The sequence below is a fragment of the Oncorhynchus keta genome, chromosome 12 (assembly GCF_023373465.1).
Source record: "Oncorhynchus keta strain PuntledgeMale-10-30-2019 chromosome 12, Oket_V2, whole genome shotgun sequence".
Classification (NCBI taxonomy): Eukaryota; Metazoa; Chordata; class Actinopteri; order Salmoniformes; family Salmonidae; genus Oncorhynchus; species Oncorhynchus keta.
Genome location: NC_068432.1, coordinates 30,199,604 through 30,218,534, shown reverse-complemented (window position 1 = coordinate 30,218,534; position 18,931 = coordinate 30,199,604). Strand labels below are relative to the sequence as shown.

Below are 18,931 nucleotides of genomic sequence, written 5' to 3'. Positions count from 1 at the left end.
TGTGGGACAGTTAAATCGCCAAAATGTCTGAGTTACAGTTGTTGCGTGTGAAAATGGAAAGAAGAAAGACATACAGCTGGACAAAGCAAGCTTCTGTCAGAAGATGGGCGGCAATAAAAGGCAGGATCATGTGGACCACAGAAATAGAATGAATTCCATTTCTATAACACTTAGGAAAGCAAAGCAACTCTGAATCATTCATACTGTGGGTCTCATCTAAATAGATGCACGCTTCACTTTTTTATTTTTATGTTCTAGGTAAATAAAGTTTGATTTTAGTTGAATGATGATGTAATGATCAAACAGTTTTGTTGGAAATTCATAGGTCTGCTGCTCAAGGTCAGATAGAAACTAACATTTTATTATAGTTTTTCAAGTTAAGTTTTTAATGTAACATGCACAAGTACAGTGAAATGCATTTATTGCAAGCTCTAAACCCAACAATGAAGTAATCAATATCAATGTAGCACTAAAAATAACATAAGGTAGAACAGAAAGACACAAATAAAAATAAGAACATGAGAAAGTAAGAAGCTAGATACAGGGTCAGTTTCAATACCATATTTACAATGTGCAGGAATACTGGAGTGATAGAGGTAGATACACTATATATACAAAAGTATGTGGACACCCATTCAAATTAGTGGATTCGGCTATTTCAGCCACACCTGTTGCTGACAGGTGTATAAAATCGAGCACACGCCATGTAATCTCCATCGACAAACATTGGCAGTAGAATGGCCTACTGAAGAGCTCAGTGACATTCAACGTGGCACCGTCATAGGATGCCACCTTTCCAACAAGTCAGTTTGTCAAATTTCTGCCCTTCTAAAGCTACCCCGGTCAACTGTAAGTGCTGTAATTATGAAGTGGAAACGTCTAGGAGCAACAACGTCTCAGCCGGGAAGTGGAAGGCCACACAAGCTCACAGAACGGGATCGCCGAGTGCGGAAATGCGTAAAATTGGTCTGTCCTCGGTTGCAACACTCACAACTGTGTTCCAAACTGCCTCTGGAAGCAACATCAGCACAAGAACTGTTCGTCTGGAGCTTCATGAAATGGGTTTCCATGGCCGAGCAGCCGCACACAAGCCTAAGTTCACCATGCGCAATGCCAAGCGTTAGCTGGAGTGGTGTAAAGCTCGCCACCATTGGACTCTGGAGCAGTGGAAACGCGTTCTGTGGAGTGATGAATCACGGTTCACCATCTGGCACTCCAACGAACAAATCTGGGTTTGGCGGATGCCAGGAGAACGCTACCTGCCTGAATGCCTAGTACCAACTGTAAAGTTTGACGGTGGAGGAATAATGGTCTGGGGCTGTTTTTCATGGTTCGGGCCCCTTAGTTCCAGGGAAGGGAAATCTTAACGCTACAGAATACAATAACATTCTAGACGATTGTGTGCTTCCAACTTGGGGAAGGCCCTTTCTTGTTTCAGCATGACAATGCCTCTGTGCACAAAGCAAGATCCATACAGAAATGGTTGTTTAGATCGGTGTGGAAGAACTTGACTAGCCTGCACAGAGCCCAAACCTCAACTCCATTGAACGCCTTTAAAACCATATACTTTTAGACTTTTACTCAAGTAGTATTTTACTGGGTGACTTTCACTTGAGTCATTTTCTATTAAGGTATTTTTACTTTTACTCAAGTATGACAAATGGGTACTTTTTCCACCACAAGTGTCCACATACTTTTGGTCCTATATAGAGTATGTATCAGGTAAGGTGACTAGGCATCAGGATATATGATAAACATAGTATCAGCATAAATTATGATTGTATGGGAGTGTGTGTGTGCATGTTATGTTTTGGACTGTCAGTGTGCATAACTGTGTAGAATCCTGTGAGTGCATAGAGACAACACAAATAAAATACAAGGGTTAACGCAGATAGTCCGTGTAACCATTCTGTAAGGTATTTAGCAGTATTATATTTTCGGGATAGAAGCTGTTCAGGAGCCTGTTGGTGTCAGACTTAATTAACCGGTACCACTTGCCATGCAGAAGCAAAGAGAACAGTCTATGGCTTGGGTGGCTGGAGTCTTTAAAGATTTTCCGGGCCTTCCTTTCACACCACCTGATATACAGGTCCTGGATGGCAGGGGGCTCGGCTCCAGTGAAGTACTGGGCTGTCCACAACACTCTCTGTAGCACCATTGCCATCCAGACAAAACATTTTGCTCATTAAAATTCCTAGAATGTCTCTATAATAATATGTAAACTACCTAAATATTGCTCACACATTATTATAAAGATACATTTTAGGAATTTTAATGAGCACATTTTTTCTGAGCTGGGTTTGAGTGACTTGGGGATTGTGTCAAATATCACTGATGTGGATCAGGCCCTTAACCCTTAATTTTTTAATATCCCTGTTTAAGGGTAAAAGACTGATGTAATCCTTGGTTTACGCATGAATTGTCAGAGAAATTACAGGAAAGAAATGTAGCTTGGGCTAAGGTTAGATGGAATGATTCACCATCTGATTGGCAGTCCTTCAGAGATTTGAGAAACAGATGTCTATCCCTGGTTTCAAAAGCAAAATCATTATATTTCTTGAATTGTTTTTCAGAGTGGTGGCAATCCAGCCAACCTCTGGAAAGTGGTCAAATCCTTTAAACAAAACTCCACCCCCTCGTTGCCTCAGCAGGTTGACAGCCTCTGGTCCCATTCTAGACAAAATTGACATTTATGGTGCTTTTAATAACCATTTTGCTTCAACTGGCCAACTCTTTGAAAGGATCATCTCTGAAAATGAATCTCATCCCACTAGAGGGAGTCCTTTAGTCACCTCAGAACAGATTGTAGAGAATGATGCACGAACAGACTCATACTTTATTTTCATTTCAACCCTTTGATGTCTATGATGTACTTTGCTAAAAAACATAGAGGCTGATTCACTTGATTTCTTCTTATTGCAGCTCTCTGCCCCACTTATTGCAGAACCACTGACCTATATGTTTTACTTGAAAATTGTTTCTGGTGTTATCTAGAAGATATGGCAAGCGGCAAATGTTCTCCCACTACATAAAGGAGGAGATCCTTCTGACTTAGTTAACTCCTGTCCAATTTCCAAATTATGTTGCCTTTCCAAAGTTTTAGAATCCCAGACTAACTTTCAGCAAAAACTTTAACTTCTCCCTCTATTTTTAATGTGCACCAATCCTGTTTTAGATCTGGACATAGCAGTTTCAGCTGCTACACTTGTTTATGATGATGTGTTAAAATTGTTAAATCATTGTGCTGCCTTATTTATAGACCTTTCCAAGTCATTCAATACTGTTGACTATCACATTCTTATTCAAAGGTTAACTGAATAGGCCTGGATCAAGCTTCTTGCAAGTGGTTTGAAAACTTTCTGTCAGACAGGACTCAATGTGTGATCTCTGGTGGTGTTAAGTCTAGTTTTCTGGATATTACACAAGGTGTACCGCAGGGGTCCATACTAAGACCTGTTATCTTTACTATTTATTTAAATAATAGTCTATCTGTTAAAACGTGTAATATTAATCTGTACGCAGATGACACTGTTATGTATGCCATTGCCCCAACTGTTGAACAGGCTATATTAGAGCTGCAATCTGACCTTGTTACCATTCAGAAAACCCTGGTTGGTTTAAAACTTGTACTTAATGCGATCAAGATGAAATACATGTTGTTCTCTAGTTCTCGCAAGAATATTTCAGATGGAATACACATTTATTCATTGGATGTTTCTCCCATTGATCAGGTTCCCGCCTACAAATATCTGGATTGACAAAGTATTTAATGTTTAAAAAACATACGAATGACCTAGTTAAAAAGCTAAGATTTAATGTGGGTTTAATGTACTTTTTTATAAATAGATTGGCTGGTCCTCATTAAAGTCACGTAGATCAATGTATTACTCCCTTTTTGTTCCCAAAGTCCTACTACACAAGCTTCCAAATTACCGAACTTTGTTGCTAACGTATTAAAGAATGAGATTAGCAAACCCATTTACAGGGTTGGTTATCTTCAGAATCCTCAGATCTCCACAGAATTAGGTGAATCTGCTTTTAGTTCACACTCCACATTTTTGGAATCAATTACAAAATTCATTACATTTGAATTCCCTGGTGCTACTAAGGCATTTTAAAACCCAGTTGATAAATGAGTTTGAGGTGTACAATTGTTTTGATTGATTTAGTAACCTGCTTATGATGGCTGTGATGTTAGTGATTTTCTGGTGTGGTGTAATATTTTTTTAGCTTTGTGGTCTCAGGGCACCATTGAAAATGAAACACTGGTCTCAATTGGGCTCCACTGATTAAATAAAAGTTTACAGTAAAATAACAAGCAAGCAGGTAAAATAACAAACAAGCAGGTCCTAAGCTTGGTGATGAGCTTGGAGGGGACAATAGTGTTGAACGCTGAGCTGTCATCAATGATCAGCATTCCCACATAGAAAAATCTCTTCTTATCTAGGTGGGTGAGGGTAGTGTGGAGCGCAATTGAGATTGCATCGTCTATGGATCTGTTGAGGCAGTATGTCTGGTGTCTGGGATGAATAACCTTTCAAAGCACTTCATGATTACAGATGTGAGTGCTATAGGGCGGTAGTCATTTTGGCATAAAGCTTTAAGAGTTTTTGGAAACAGGAATAATGGTAGTTATCTTAAGACACGTGTGGATTACAGACTGGGACAAGGAGAGGTTGAAAATTACAGTGAATATGCCTGCAAGCTGATCTGTGCATGCTCTGAGAACAGGCCCGTAAGCCCTGTGAGTGTTGACCTGAATAAAGACCTTCCTCACGTAAGTCTCGGAGAACAAGATCACCCAGTCCTCTGGGTTGGTGAGGGCCCTCAAGCACAGTGTTGTTATTGTCAAAGCATGCATAAAATCCATGGAGTTTGTCTGCAAGAGGCATTGTTGGGCAGATCACGGCTGTAGCCCCTGCCACCTGCGGTGGGCGTCGGAGCCTGTGTAGTATGATTCCACCTTATTACTATATCATTGCGGGACTTGAACTTGTTCCTGTCCTTAGCCGTAGCCTCAGGGTTGTCTGTGATAGCCCTGTGTGTGGTAGCCCTGTCCTTTAGTATAGCACCAACCTCAGTGTTAATCCAGGGCTTTGATTGAGGAAGAATATTCACTGTGGGGACAACGTCACCGATGCATTTCCTTATGAAGCTAGTGACAGCGGTGCTTAACTCCATGTTATTGGCGGAGTCTGGGAACATATTAGAATAGCAGTGTAGAGGAAGATGTCATACACTAAGTGTCTGTCAAGCCTGATGGGAAAGTGGTTAGAAGTTTGAAAAAAAAAAAAAGCAGAAACCTACCCATGGCATCGACGTTCAGGCCCTACCCTACCCTGGCCCGATTGCTCAACCCGAAATTAGAAATACAATAACTTTCTCCGCTAGTATCCATAGCAGAATTGTCTCTGTCTGTCCTTTTCTTCCTGCGCTGCCCCATGTGCTCCTCTGCATGTGTGAGTATCCATAGCAAAAGATGTCTCTAGCTTGAACGGTTCAACAATTACTGTTGGTGGGTTATTTTATGCAAATGTATATAGTTACAAAGATTTAAAATTTAGGATAGCCTGAACATGCAAAAGTTGGTTGTTCTCTCTAGCTTAAATGGTTCAATAGTTATTTTATGCGAATGAATAAAAATGTATGTAGTTAGACATTTCAAAGAATTTGAAGTTAGGATAGCCTGACTGTCTTGTAGCTTAATTGGCCAGAAGCGAAACCATTTTGAATATCTACCTCTGTATTCCTATGGTTCTCATTAAAACCCATGTAATTTATGCACATTTAATGGTTATAGTAAAAAAAAAAAGTATGTATATAGTAAAAAAATATTTTGACAAGCAAATCTAAGTATGGTCAGACTGAACATCTCATCGTTGATTTGACGTTGACAGCTTAAACAATGAAAAAGGATATATTTTTTTCATTGTAGTCTATGGCCCCTTTTCAGCCAATGAAATGCATTGGTATCCATAGCAACGGCTCTGTTTGGGCTGAGAGAGCTTTTAGCTGATGTTAGCTAGCTACTTTGTCACTAAACTCTGACAAACTGCAGAAACTCAGTAACTATTGATTGGTAGAAGATCGTTCTGTTCTTATTCCAGATTTAAATAGCTGAGTCCAAGATGTTATACTCTCTACGTTTTTGAGAGTATCCATAGCAATGGCTCCTTCTGGTCTGCTACATTTTTAAAATTTTACCTTTAGGGAGTCCCCAATGACCCCAGGGTCTCTTTCACAAGGGACCCCTGCATATACAATTTGAGGTGGCATGAGACAGCTGTTAGTTGGCGTTAACTAGTTACTTTTCGCCACTCAACTCGGACAAACAACTGTAACTTTTGATTGGTAGAAGATAATTATGTTCCGATTCCAAATGTGAATAGCAGAGATGTAGACCAGATGTCATAACCTTTAAGTTTTTGCAAGTTTCCATTGCAATGGCTGTTTGGGCTGCTCAATGACGAAACAGAGAGCTGTTAGCTGGCTGCTTTTCATCACACTAAACTCAGACAGCTGTAACTTTTGATTAGTAGTAAATCATTTGTTCTGATTCCAGATTTGAATACCAAAGAAGTAGACAAAGATCTCATACGCTCTAACTTTTTGTCTAACTGGGAAAGTGGTCCAAATTTAGGTTGTTTATAAAAAGTTAATAGAAATGTAATTGATGCAGTTAGTAAAACAGCTGTATTGTTTGATCGGTATGATATTTTTGTTCCAATTTCAGATTTGAATAGCAAAGTAGAGGAAGATTTCATATGCTCTAACTTTTTGTCAAAATGGTTGAGAAAGTGGCATCAGGTTTGTGTTTCATTGTTCACAGTAAATGGAATGCTGGAGGTCTGGGAGTTGATGTCACAATGGGACATTTAGAATGTTGAAGAAATCACATGAAAGTGAAAAAGGACAAAAAAGCTTAATAGTTTAAAAATAATAAAATATATCAAAAAGTTGAATGCAAGCACACTGGTCTTGACTGTTCTGCACGTTTTAAAGTTTGAATGATGTTTCTAGCTTAAACAATGTAAGAGAATGCTTCACAAGCCCCACTAATAATAATTATGACGAAGATTTAAACTGGGACGTCGCAAGTCTCACCAATAATAAGAAGTATGTTGAACATTTTAAGTGGGGACTTTTTTAAATAGAGTCAATTCCAATAGGGCCTAGGTGAAATGTCTCCATTCTTATGAAAACTCTGATCTCCATTGAGGTACATGCTTTCATCATGCACCGTCCTCAGATGCCTTAGCAAGTCGTCATTTAGTTTAAAACTCTTTCCACAGCGAGTACAGAGGAAAGACTCCTGGGAGTGAAGAAGCTTATGTTTTGTTAGGGTGTGGCTGTGGTGGAAGCCCTCCCCACACACACTGCAGTGGAATGGCCTTTCTTCTGTGTGGATGTTCCTGTGCTCCTGCAGCCCTTTCAGCTGAGCAAAGACATCCCCGCAGTCTGTACAGGTATAAGGGGACTCACCTGTGTGGGTCCTCATGTGACATTTCAGATTATACTTGTCCCTAAACTGCTTTCCACACTCCGAGCAGCCTAGAGCCTTATTATGGCTCCTGCGGTGGTGGGTCAGGCATTTCTGAGAGGCAAAGACTTGGGCACAGTCAGGACAGATGAACTTAGGGAAGGCACTGCAACTGTGTTTGCTGAGAAAAGCAGCCCGTTTGTAGCTCTTACCACAGTCATGACAGCAGTGGCTTGGTCTATGGAAGGGATCTTCTTTGTTTTTCCGCTTCAGGCAGCAGGGTGTTCCTCCCTCTTTCTCGGCGGTGTTAGGGCTGGACGAGATGACAGGAGCAGATACACCTCTCTTGGCCCTTCCAAAGACGGGCATCTGATTTGCTATGTTTCTAAACTGACTTCTCTCAACATTATCAGTATTTCTATCCACATCAGTAGACTGTCCCATCTCAGAGGCTGACCTGATCTCATCCTCTACCTCAGCCTGGTTATTGTATTTTATCTCCTCCTTAATCCAGTCCTCATGTTCAGAAAAATTGTCTTCCTCAACCAAATCATCTTCTCCATCAAGTCTCCTCTCCTCACTGTAAATGTCCTCCAGATGTCTGGCATCTATTTTGAAAGTACTGGACTGACAGACTTTAGAAAATTCTATCCTCTTCAGAAACAACCCTGTTCCTGTGACTTTCATCTTCTCACTGTTGACTTGATGTTCTGCAGGTCTGAAAATAAATGGAAATAGACAGCATATCAACAAATGCATTCCAATAAACACACACTATTTGTCGTCAACATATTTAACACTTGCTTAATATCTTTGGATGTGCAAGAAAGAAACACTCAAAACATGATCTGGCCCTACCCTGCTTCTTCCTCTCTCAGTTGGTCTGCAGGGTATCCCTCTCCATCAGTGTGGTTGTCCATCTCACTGCACTTATCCCCAGGTGTGTTGTTCAGGTACTCCTCAGCCATGTAGATAGCCTCCTCCATGTCCTGGGGGCACTGTTTCAGCACACAGTCTCCAACGTGTGTGGGCAGGAGTGACACAAACCTCTGCAGGGCCACACACCTCACCACCTCCGCAGCCGTTCTCCTCTCAGGCCGAAGCCAGTGCTGGGCAGCACATTCCAGTCCCTGCCCCAACTCCCTGGGCCCTCTCTCAGGGTCGTACCTCAGATAGCTGAAGTCCTCCTGCCGTCGGCTCTCTTCTGCCCTGACTTGGCTCTGCAGGCTAGCCCTCAGTGTCTCGTAGTTTGGCTCTCCTGACCTGAGGCACTCCCCACCAAGGAGCCCCCACTTCACATTAGAAAGCCTGGAGTTGGAGTCTGCCTCCTCCAAAAGCAGCAGGTAGGCCTCAGGATCCTTCACCTCCTCCAGCTTCACATCTGGCTCCATTCTCCTGAGCTCCTCCTTCTCCAGTAACTGTGCCAGAGCCTCAGTCTGGATCTCCCCCTGTACAGCCAGAGCCTGTAGCTGCTGTCTGTGCACTGCTAGTAGGTTTGTAAATAACCGCACCACATCCATGGTTCCACTCTTGGAGTCTCTAGCAACGGCCTGTGAAATATGAAATTATTATAAAAAATATGGTAATGACGATAGCAATTTGGGTGTATAATAAATCCTGTGAAAACCAAATATGTTGATCGCCCAACTCTCAATGACGTTTCTAACACGTGATCCACGAGGTAGTGTTTAATGTGTTTATAAGGCTGTACATGTAGCTATGATCTAAGTTATAGCGTCTAGCTAGCTTGTTAATCTGTCTGGCACCACATTCAGATGTGTGCCTCATTTTCTCTCTGGATGAGGGCTAGCTGGCTAGCTAACGTTTGGTCAGTTAGGTGGGCTAGCTAGCCACGTTAGCTGACAATCCAGGCAAAATAGGCAAATTCCACCATAAAATGTGATTATCAAGCTGAACAAAACCACAGGTAGAAAAATAACGCTACTTACAGAGCGACTGGGCGTCTTTTTTGTCTTTTACTCGTATTGTATTTCTTGTACACAGTACGTACACAGTTTTTATTGTTGTTTCCAGGGGTAACATTTGATCGTGACAACGTCTGAGTCTGCTGTGTGTAACATGATAAGAATTCCCGTCGTCTATTGTCCAAACGTTATATGTAGCTAGCTAACGTTAGCAAATTGAAACGTCCACGGCAAGTAATTAATCATCACAGGTAACTAGTAATTTATTCGTTATTTTCCATTCTTTGATAATCCATTTTGAGATAATATGTTCATTTGGATAGCGTTTTTTATTTTAAATCACCCACCCAGCTAACAACTGAGTCCTGGAACGTTTGTCCACCTTGCTGACGTTAGCTAGCTACTAGCTAAGTTTCAGTGATGGTACTGGGAATTTGACTCAAATAATTAGCTAACAATTATTTTTCAGTGGTATTAGATGCCTTTGTGATCGAGCTGGCCATTCTGACCCTGCCAGCTAGTGAAAAGTATTTGTTTTTACTGCCATCGCCATTGGCACCTGCAATCATTATGGATGTGGTTGAGTTCCTGGTGTCCCTGCTGGATGTGCATAAACAACAGCTGAAAGCGCTGACCAGACAGGGGGAGATCCAGGCCAAGGTCCTCAGCCAGCTTGTCAAGGATGGTTTGACCAGAACCCTTGACCGGCCTTCACCCCAGGATGTAGAGGAACAGAGAAGGCATCGGTTGACACCAGGGAGAGATAAAGACCCAGAGGACTGGGGTGCTAGGCTTGATGGTCTGCTGCAAGAGGAGACACAGAAGAAGAATCAACTGATCAGACCCCAGGGGTTGTCTAATGCATTCCAGACCAGGGTACTGGGACAGATGTGGACTGTGGAGGACCAGAGCAGGCAGGACTTCTTGTCTCTGCGGTATGAACCCCAGAAGGGAGCCAGAGAGCTGGGGCAGAGGCTTGACTCAGCTGCTAAGCACTGGCTTCGGCCTGACCTAAGAACTGCTGCACAGGTAGAGCAGTGTGTTGCCATGGAGCAGTTTCTGTCCCTCTTACCAAAGGAGGCTGGTGCCTGGGTGCAGAAGCAGCAGCCCAGGGATATGGAGGAAGCGATCAGCATGGCTGAGCAGCGACTTGGGTCTGGTGCCTTCACCGTCTCCTCGCCTTCCCCTGACCGTACACAGACAAACACAGCACAGGGCTCAACAGAGACACAAGAACAAGGGTAGGTAAATGTGTGGCAGCTATTGAACTAATCATATCTGCAGTTATTCTATCATCCTCAGTGTCTTTAGTTTAATTGTTCAGTCACATGCAGACCCTAAGAACGATTCACTATGATTAATCTCATTTTAATTTACAGGAGTGTCAAGATGCAGAGCACCAGTGATCACCCAGATGCTTTGACCAAGTCATTTCTCAACCAGCTGGAGACTGTTAAGTCTGCCCATTTCAGTCTAGAGATTCCAGACATGGGAGTAGCCAGCTACCAGGAGGAAAAGGATGAGCATAAGGTGGTCCCAGAGGAAGGGTCCATCTTTGTGTGTAAGCAGGAAGTGGAGGACCCTGACTGGCATCAGGAGAGTGCTCCTCCAGAGCCTATCCAAATGTATGGGAACACAACAAGACATGAGAGCATGTCAGTGGACACACCTTACATCTCCCCTCCCAGACACAACTCTATCTCCTCCACCATGTACACGCATCCAACACACAGAGTGTCCAGTCAGATCCCCTCCCCACAGTCGCCTCCATCCCTTGCTCCTGATGTCTATCATCCACAAGTTCAGGACAGCCCAGTGACAGACAGACTGCAGAGTAACAATCATTCTAGTGACGAGACGGAGCTTACTGCCAGGTACACAGGGCTTATCTCTGAAGATGGACAGCTGACCTGGGGGACCCTCCCGAGGGTTCCCTCACCCTCCTTCCATACTCGCCCGCCCTCCCCCTCACCCTCCCACCAGTGCCCAGACTGTGGCTGCTGCTTCACCCAGCAAAGGAGCCTGGAGGAGCACAGGAACATTCACACGGGGGCGAGGCCCTTCGTCTGTGGGGTTTGTGGCAAGGCCTTCTGCCACCGCCGCACTCTGAACAAACACACACGTATCCACTCCTGGGAGAGACCCTTTCAATGTACTGACTGTGGACAGACCTTTAAACTCAAAGACACCATGAAGAGGCACCAGGTGTCCCACAGCAGGCCAGGGACAGGGCCAGGGGCACGTCAGCTCTCTCACTCACCCTGATACTCTATCTAGCAGCTAGCTGCTCGCGCAGCACTTCACCTGGCTGAGAGGAGGCCTCGTAGTAATCAGTACACAACAAGGACTTGAAGTAGGACTGGTCAGATGGCTTTCTCTGTAAATGTCCTAAATAGGCAGATTTGTGTGAGAACGCTAACAGTGTTTTCTGTTGGCGTGTTCCATAAACAGAGGACACTGCTTTGGATTTTGGTTGGTGGAACATCTCTCCCATGTTTCCATGTAAACAAGCTCAAATTACTTGTGCTTCATTGCTCCCTTTTTGTTTTTGTAGAATGCCCTGCCATGGTCCAAGTGAGAGGTGTTTCATGCATTTGGATATTGTGATAGTTACTCTTGAATAATTATTTGTTATGCAGAATCATTTTTTTGTATTTAATTTAATTCTTCAGAAGAGCAGAGATCAGAACATTGTGTAACAATGTACTGTACTGCTTTATGTATTTGTTGTTTTATGCATAGGATATATATATTACACACACAGTTGAAGTCAGAAGTTTACATACACTTAGGTTGGAGTCGTTAACTCGTTTTTCAACCACGCCAAAACTATAGTTTGTTAACAAGAAATTTGTGGAAAGTTGGTTAGGACATCTACTTTGTGCATGACACAAGTAATGTTTCCAACAATTGTTTACAGACAGATTATTTCACTTATAATTCATTGTACCACAATTCCAGTGGGTCAGAAGTTTACATACACTAAGTTGACCGTGCCTTTAAACAGCTTGGACAATACCAGAAAATTATGTCATGGCTTTAGAAGCTTCTGATAGACTAATTGACATCATTTGAGTCAATTAGAGGTGTACCTGTGGCTGTATTTCAAAGCCTACCTTCAAACTTAGTGTCTCTTTGCTTGACATCATGGGAAAATCAAAAGAAATCCGCCAAGACCTCAGAAAAATACATGTAGACCTCCACAAGTCTGGTTCATCCTTCTGCGCAATTTCCAAACGCCTGAAGGTACCACGTTCATCTGTACAAACAATATTACGCAGGTATGAACACCATGGGACCGCGCAGCCGTCGTACCGCTCAGGAAGGAGACGAGTTTTGTCTCCTAGAGATGAACGTACTTCGGTGCGAAAAGTGCAACTCAATCCCAGAACAACAGCAAGGGACCTTGTGGAGAGGAATCAGGTACAAAAGTATCTATATCCACAGTGAAACGAGTCCTATATCGACATAACCTGAAAGGACACTCAGCAAAGAAGAAGCCACTGCTCCAAAGCCGCCATAAAAAAAGCCAGACTACGGTTTGCAACTGCACATGGGGACAAAGATCGTACTTTTTAGAGACATGTCCTCTGGTCTGATGAAACAAAATAGAACAAAATAGAAATGACCATCGTTATGTTTGGAGGAAAAAGGGGAAGGCTTGCAAGCCGAAGAGCACCATCCCAACAGTGAAGCACGGGGGTGGCAGCATCATTTTGTGGGGGTGCTTTGCTGCAGGAGGGACTGGTGCATTTCACAAAATAAATGGCATCATGAGGAAGGAACATTATGTGAATATATTGAAGCAACATCTCAAGACATCAGTCAGGAAGTTAAAGCTTGGTTGCAAATTGGTCTTCCAAATGGACAATGACCCCAAGCATACTTCCAAAGTTGTGGCAAAATGGATTAAGGACAACAAAGTCAAGGTATTGGAATGGCCATCACAAGCCCTGACCTCAATCCCATAGAGAATTTGTGGGCAGAACTGAAAAAGCGTATGTGAGCAAGGAGGCCTACAAACCTGACTCAGTTACACCAGCTCTGTCAGGAGGAATGGGCCAAAATTCACCCAACTCATTGTGGGAAGCTTGTGGAAGGCTACCCAAAATGTTTGACCCAAGTTAAACAATTTAAAGGCAATGCTTCCAAATACTAATTGAGTGTATGTAAACTTCTGACCCACTGGGAATGTGATGAAAGAAATAAAAGCTGAAATAAATCATTCTCTCTACTATTATTCTGACATTTCACATTCTTAAAATAAGGTGGTGATCCTAACTGACCTGAAACTGAATTTTTACTAGGATTAAATGTCAGGAATTGTGAAAAACTGAGTTTAATTGTATTTGGCTAAGGTGTATGTAAACCTACGACTTCAACTGTGTGTGTGTGTATATATATATATACTACCGTTCAATAGTTTGGGGTCACTTAGACATTTCCTTGTTTTCCATAAAAACATACCTGAAATGAGTTGCAGAATGAATAGGAAATATAGTCAAGATGTTGACAAGGTTATAAATAATTATTTTGAATTGAAATAATAATTGTGTCCTTCAAACTTTGCCTTCGTCAAAGAATCCTTCATTTGCAGCAATTACAGGCTTGCAGACCTTTGGCATTCTAGTTGTCAATTTGTTTGGTAATCTGAAGAGATTTCACCCCATGCTTCCTGAAGCACCTACCACAAATTGGATTGGCTTGATGGGCACTTCTTACGTACCATACGGGCAAGCTGCTCCCACAACAGCTCAATAGTGTTGACATCCGGTGACTGTGCTGGCCACTGAATTATAGACAGAATACCAGCTGACTGTTTCTTCCCTAAATAGTTATTGCGCTGGGCTTTAATTTGGTGCTGTGCTTTAGGTCATTGTCCTGTTGTAGGAGGAAATTGGCTCCAATTAAGCGCCATCCACAGGGTATGGCGTTGCGAAATGGAGTGATAGCCTTCCTTCTTCAAGAATCCTTTTACCTTGTACAAATCTCCCACTTTACCGCCACCAAAGCACCCACAGATCATCACATTGCCTCCACCATGCTTGACAGATGGTGTCAAGCACTCCTCCAGGATATTTTCATTTATTCTGTCTCTCACGTATGTTCTTATTTGTGATCCGAATACCTCAAACTTGGATTCGTCTGTCCAGTGTCTGTGTTCTTTTGCCCATCTTAATCTTTTATTTTTATTTGTCAGTCTGAGGTAGGGCTTTTTCTTTACAACTCTGCCTAGAAGGCCAGCATCCCGGAATCGCCTCTTCATTGTTGACGTTGAGACTGGTGTTTTGAGGGGTACTGTTTAATGAAGCTGCCAGTTGAGGACTTGTGAGGTGTCTGTTTCTCAAACTAGACACTAATGTACTTGTCCTCTTGCTCAGTTGTGCACTGGGGCCTCCCACTCTTTCTGTTCTGGTTAGCTGCAGTTTGCGCTGTTCTGTGAAGGGAGTTGACACAGCGTTGTACGAGATCTTCAGTTTCTTGGCAATTTCTTGCATGGGAATAGCCTTCATTTCTCAGAACAAAAATAGACTGATGAGTTTCAGAAGAAAGTACTTTGTTCCTGGCCATTTTTATCCCGTAATCGAACCCAAAATGCTGATGCTCCAGATACTCAACTAGTCTAAAGAAGGCCAGTTGTATTATTTCTTTAATCTGCATAACAGTTTTCAGCTGTGCTAACATAATTGCAAAAGGGTTTTGTAATGATCAATTAGCCTTTTAAAATGATAAACTTGGATTAGCTATAACAACATGCCATTGGAACACAGGAGTGATGGTTGAAGATAATGGGCCTCTGTACGCCTATGTAGATATTCCATTAAAAATAATCAGTTTCCAGCTACAATAGTAATTTACAACATTAACAATGTCTACACTGTATTTCTGATCCGTTTGATGTTATTTTAATCGAGGAAAAAAATAGCTTTTCTTTTAAAAACAAGGACATTTTTAAGGGACGCCAAACTTTTGAACAGTAGTGTATATAGCAGATGCTATAGCTGGAGGATATGCATATTTCTTAACTTGCACAGTTTTGAAAGAGAACCTTTGACAGATATTGTCTTGCAATGAACATGTCATGTTATAAAATTGTCTGGAGAGATGGATAATTCATCACAAATATATATTTTTTTCTCAGATTGGTCAAGATAATTTATTGGACACATTTCCAACATAGGTAAACATTTTTACAAAAATCACATGTCACAGTACTGAAGTCAAAGGCATATTCTCATTATGAATCATTACTAACTTCACTCATGCAGTTTTATATTTTTATTGAAGTCTATTGAATTTAAATGATTCATAATGATTGCGTGCAACATTAGCATTGTGTAGTTTACATAGTCCTATTTACATTGAGTAGATTCCCCTCAGTCTGTTGTCACCGTGCTCAGTAAGGTTGGAGGTTCTCCTTTAGTTGGCAGAGGGACACAGAGGAGCCCACTCCAAAGCCTGCATACAGAGGCTCAGAGAACTGGGCCTTGAATTTGTGGATCAGCTCCATGGCCTCGGACACAGAGTAGAAGGCAACCGTGTTGGCAGCGTAGTCCAGGTACACTCCAATCCGTGTGGCCCGCGGGGCCTCTGGCAGGTCTTTGTCCATCTTGTTGTGCCATGCGGAATAGCCCGAGTCAGAGCAGAGCAGGCTCCAGGACTTGTCGTTGTAGCCCAGCAGACTGTAAGAGTTCTTACCCTTGCGGCTGATGCTCTTATAGGCCACTCCGATGGAGAACTCCCCACTCCACTCTGCTTCCCAGTAGTACCTGAACCCACCCAGGCACTCCTTGCATAGAACCTGGGAGAAGCCATCGAAGCGTTCGGGGTGATCCGGGTAAAACTTGACTGTCTTCTTCCGCATCACTTTGTGGTTCCCCTCAGACAGAACCAGCTCTTTGTAGGCTGTGTTGGGGTCAAAGGTGAGCGGACAAGAATCTGAAAAAAAAAAGTATTTATTGGCATTATCAGAAAATGATATGATTTGAGTTGGTATAAAGAACAGACAAGAACAGACCACTCACATCTCAAGAAGTCTGCTCTAGTTTTGGGTTCCTGAAAATCTGCCCTGGTGGGAGCTGTATTAGAACAAAATATGGATTCTATCACCAGAGATATTTGGATTACAAACATATTTTTTCACAGATAATAAACCAATGTAAACTTCATAAATATGTACCTTTGAATCGTTTGTCTCCACCTCTTGGTGAAAGTATGTATACAGGGATATCACTTACTGTAAATGTAAAATTACAGTTGGTTATCACAATACTAAACTCTTGCTGTACATAAGCTATGTTGTAGGCATTTTAGTCACATTAATAGACTAACCTAACTTGGAGATTTTGCTCAGCTCCTTCTTACAGATGTCATCTAGATGCTCCTTCATGCCAGTGACAGTCTTGGTGACCTCTCCGAAGGAGAACTGAGGGTTGATTAGGACTTTGGGAACCATGGGCTCAGGAGGAACACACAGTGTGGGGAAGTTCTACACAGCACAAAATAAATAGATCAGTATCGTAATGCAAATGCTGGATTCATATTTCTACCAGTCTATTATCAGTACGGATCCTGGTTCTTGTCTCAGCCCAATGTCTCTCCCCCCTCCAGTCCAGTACCTGTAGGAAGTGGATGTTGTCCTCTGTGTCGAGGATCTGGCGCAGCTCGACGTCTCTGCGCTGCAGCTCCAGAATCTCCTGCTCCAGCCGCTCCACATATCCCTCGGCCTGTGACATGGCAGCCTGCATGTTGGCCTTTATCAGCTGGCTCACTTCAACATGCCAGCGCTCCACCGCCTGTAGCATCTCACTGAAGATCTTATCACTGTCTGACATCGCCCGCTGGGCATTGCTCTGAGGTTAGGGGAGGGAGATACTACAAATTACACAATTATCATTGTGTTATTATATAATTAAAATCAAAACATTGCAAACACAATTGTAATGATTGATTTAGTGCATCTATGGTAATATATGGTCCCAAAAATGTATAATGAATGATACTATGGTGCTAAATTGAAGGGATGTAGTCTCATAAAAAGTACCAGAAATTGACCTAGGAAATGGACCTAACCTTGAGAACGTCAACATTGTGTCTCAACTCCTGCAGTTCCTTCATCCGCTCCTGAATGATGTGCTGGACCTCAGACTGGGTCACCAACAGGTTTTTCTGTTAAAGGAGAGGAAGAGATGGTTAGTAAACTGAAGGGCCATAATAGCCCGTTGTCTTTAGAAGTTTCAAATGAGTTAAGCTGTATCATTGCAGTTTTCATGTACTGTTAGAGCGATTAGTGAGGGTAGGTTGTTCCAGTGTGTAAGAGCAGTCGTGCCTGTTTCTCAGCGCGCTCCTCCTCAGCAGAGATGATGTTGTGGCTGCGGTGCTCCCTGACGGTACACAGCACACAGATACACATCTGGTCAGAGCGACAGAACAGCTCCAGGCCCTTCTCGTGCTGCGGACAGATCTTCCTGTCCAGGTGACCCGTCTCATCCACCAGCTTGTGCCTCTTGAAGGTGGCCGACTCGTAGTGGGGCTTGATGTGTGTCTCGCAGTAGTAGGCCAGGCACATCAGGCAGGACTTGACAGCCTTACTGCGGCGTCCCACACAGAAGTCACACAGCGAATCCCTCTGGAGGTAAGGGAAGGGCTGTAGCTCGGGCAGGTGCCGGCGCACCTGGGTCACATTGGGCACGTTGCGCCTAAGGACGGGGCGAGGGGTGAAGGTGGCCCGGCATTGGGGGCAGTTGTACACCCCCAGGTGGTCATACTGGTCCCAGTAGACCTTGATGCACTCCAGGCAGTAGGTGTCTCCACAGGAGATGGTGACAGGGTCTCGCAGCACATCGGCACACAGAAGACAGGTGTAGCCATCTGGAGGCAGGGGGAAGTTCGGCTCAGCCATGGTCCTGCTGGGTCAGACTGAGACACAAGGAGATAACCAGTCAGTAGAAGTATAGAATCACACCCCACTGACCTGTATTAAACGGGAGTGAGACTAAAGCAAGAGTGCAGTCCCCTTCCACTGGTATTTAAAGGTGAGGCTGTGTTTTAGTGTAAACAGAAAAGACAACCTGCATGAAACTGGGAAGTGAATGTGAACATAGAGGAATGAACCCACATACCACCCAGCAACAGACACTCTTGGTTGGTTCTCTTGGCGAAATGTCTGTGATCATAGTCCTAGACTGTTCTCTCTGCTACCGGACAGCAAGCTGTACCGGAGCGCCAAGTCTAGGACCAAGAGGCTTTTTAACAGCTTCTAACCTCAAGCCAAAGCCCCCCCGCTGTTGCTACTCTCTGTTATTATCTATGCATACGGTAGTCACTTTAATAACACTACCTACATGTACATGTTACCTCAGTCATCTTGACTAACCGGTGCCTCCTGTATATAGCCTTGTTATTTTACTGCTGTTCTCTAATTATTTTTTATTTTTTATTTGTAACTTCTTTAGGTATTTTCTTAACTGCATTGTTGGTTAGGAGCTTGTAAGTAAGCATTTCACCAGCTGTATTCGGCGCATGT

At 43.0% G+C, this 18,931-nt stretch overlaps 3 protein-coding genes across 4 annotated transcripts; 1 reads left to right on the top strand and 2 right to left on the bottom strand.

Annotated features, from left to right (window-relative positions):
* Positions 1-340: 340 nt before the first annotated feature.
* Positions 341-9,556, bottom strand: LOC118391283 (zinc finger and SCAN domain-containing protein 21-like). Its single transcript, XM_035782522.2, has 3 exons — positions 9,430-9,556; positions 8,339-9,030; positions 341-8,198 (listed from the first exon to the last, which is right to left on the bottom strand). The coding sequence occupies exons 2-3, from the start codon at positions 8,998-9,000 to the stop codon at positions 7,157-7,159; spliced, it is 1,704 nt and encodes a 567-aa protein (XP_035638415.1). The 5' UTR covers positions 9,001-9,030; positions 9,430-9,556; the 3' UTR covers positions 341-7,156.
* A 195-nt stretch (positions 9,557-9,751) lies between these two features.
* LOC118391284 (zinc finger and SCAN domain-containing protein 20-like) lies at positions 9,752-15,548 on the top strand. The gene is made up of 2 exons (XM_035782523.2): positions 9,752-10,646; positions 10,785-15,548. The coding sequence occupies exons 1-2, from the start codon at positions 9,976-9,978 to the stop codon at positions 11,668-11,670; spliced, it is 1,557 nt and encodes a 518-aa protein (XP_035638416.1). The 5' UTR covers positions 9,752-9,975; the 3' UTR covers positions 11,671-15,548.
* LOC118391281 (tripartite motif-containing protein 16-like) lies at positions 15,549-18,418 on the bottom strand. Of its 2 annotated transcripts, none has more exons than XM_035782518.2 (7): positions 17,735-18,418; positions 17,479-17,574; positions 17,025-17,258; positions 16,738-16,894; positions 16,586-16,642; positions 16,431-16,508; positions 15,549-16,344 (listed from the first exon to the last, which is right to left on the bottom strand). In XM_035782518.2, the coding sequence occupies exons 1-7, from the start codon at positions 18,305-18,307 to the stop codon at positions 15,803-15,805; spliced, it is 1,737 nt and encodes a 578-aa protein (XP_035638411.1). In that variant the 5' UTR covers positions 18,308-18,418; the 3' UTR covers positions 15,549-15,802. The 2 variants fall into 2 exon arrangements, with proteins under 2 accessions (XP_035638411.1, XP_035638412.1); XM_035782519.2 differs by having other exon boundaries at positions 16,431-16,484; positions 17,735-18,417.
* Between the last annotated feature and the right edge of the window lie 513 nt (positions 18,419-18,931).

Excerpts from the sequence above, each read along its gene's own strand:
- LOC118391283 (XM_035782522.2), bottom strand. The coding sequence starts at position 9,000 with ATGGATGTGGTGCGGTTATTTACAAACCTACTAGCAGTGCACAGACAG. Across the intron at positions 8,199-8,338 it reads CTGAGAGAGGAAGAAGCAGG|ACCTGCAGAACATCAAGTCA; the intron begins GTAGGGCCAGAT and ends ATTTATTTTCAG.
- LOC118391284 (XM_035782523.2), top strand. The coding sequence starts at position 9,976 with ATGGATGTGGTTGAGTTCCTGGTGTCCCTGCTGGATGTGCATAAACAA. Across the intron at positions 10,647-10,784 it reads ACAGAGACACAAGAACAAGG|GAGTGTCAAGATGCAGAGCA; the intron begins GTAGGTAAATGT and ends TTTAATTTACAG.
- LOC118391281 (XM_035782518.2), bottom strand. The coding sequence starts at position 18,307 with ATGGCTGAGCCGAACTTCCCCCTGCCTCCAGATGGCTACACCTGTCTT. Across the intron at positions 16,643-16,737 it reads GAGCAAAATCTCCAAGTTAG|TAAGTGATATCCCTGTATAC; the intron begins GTTAGTCTATTA and ends TTACATTTACAG. Across the intron at positions 16,345-16,430 it reads TAGAGCAGACTTCTTGAGAT|ATTCTTGTCCGCTCACCTTT; the intron begins GTGAGTGGTCTG and ends TTTTTTTTTCAG.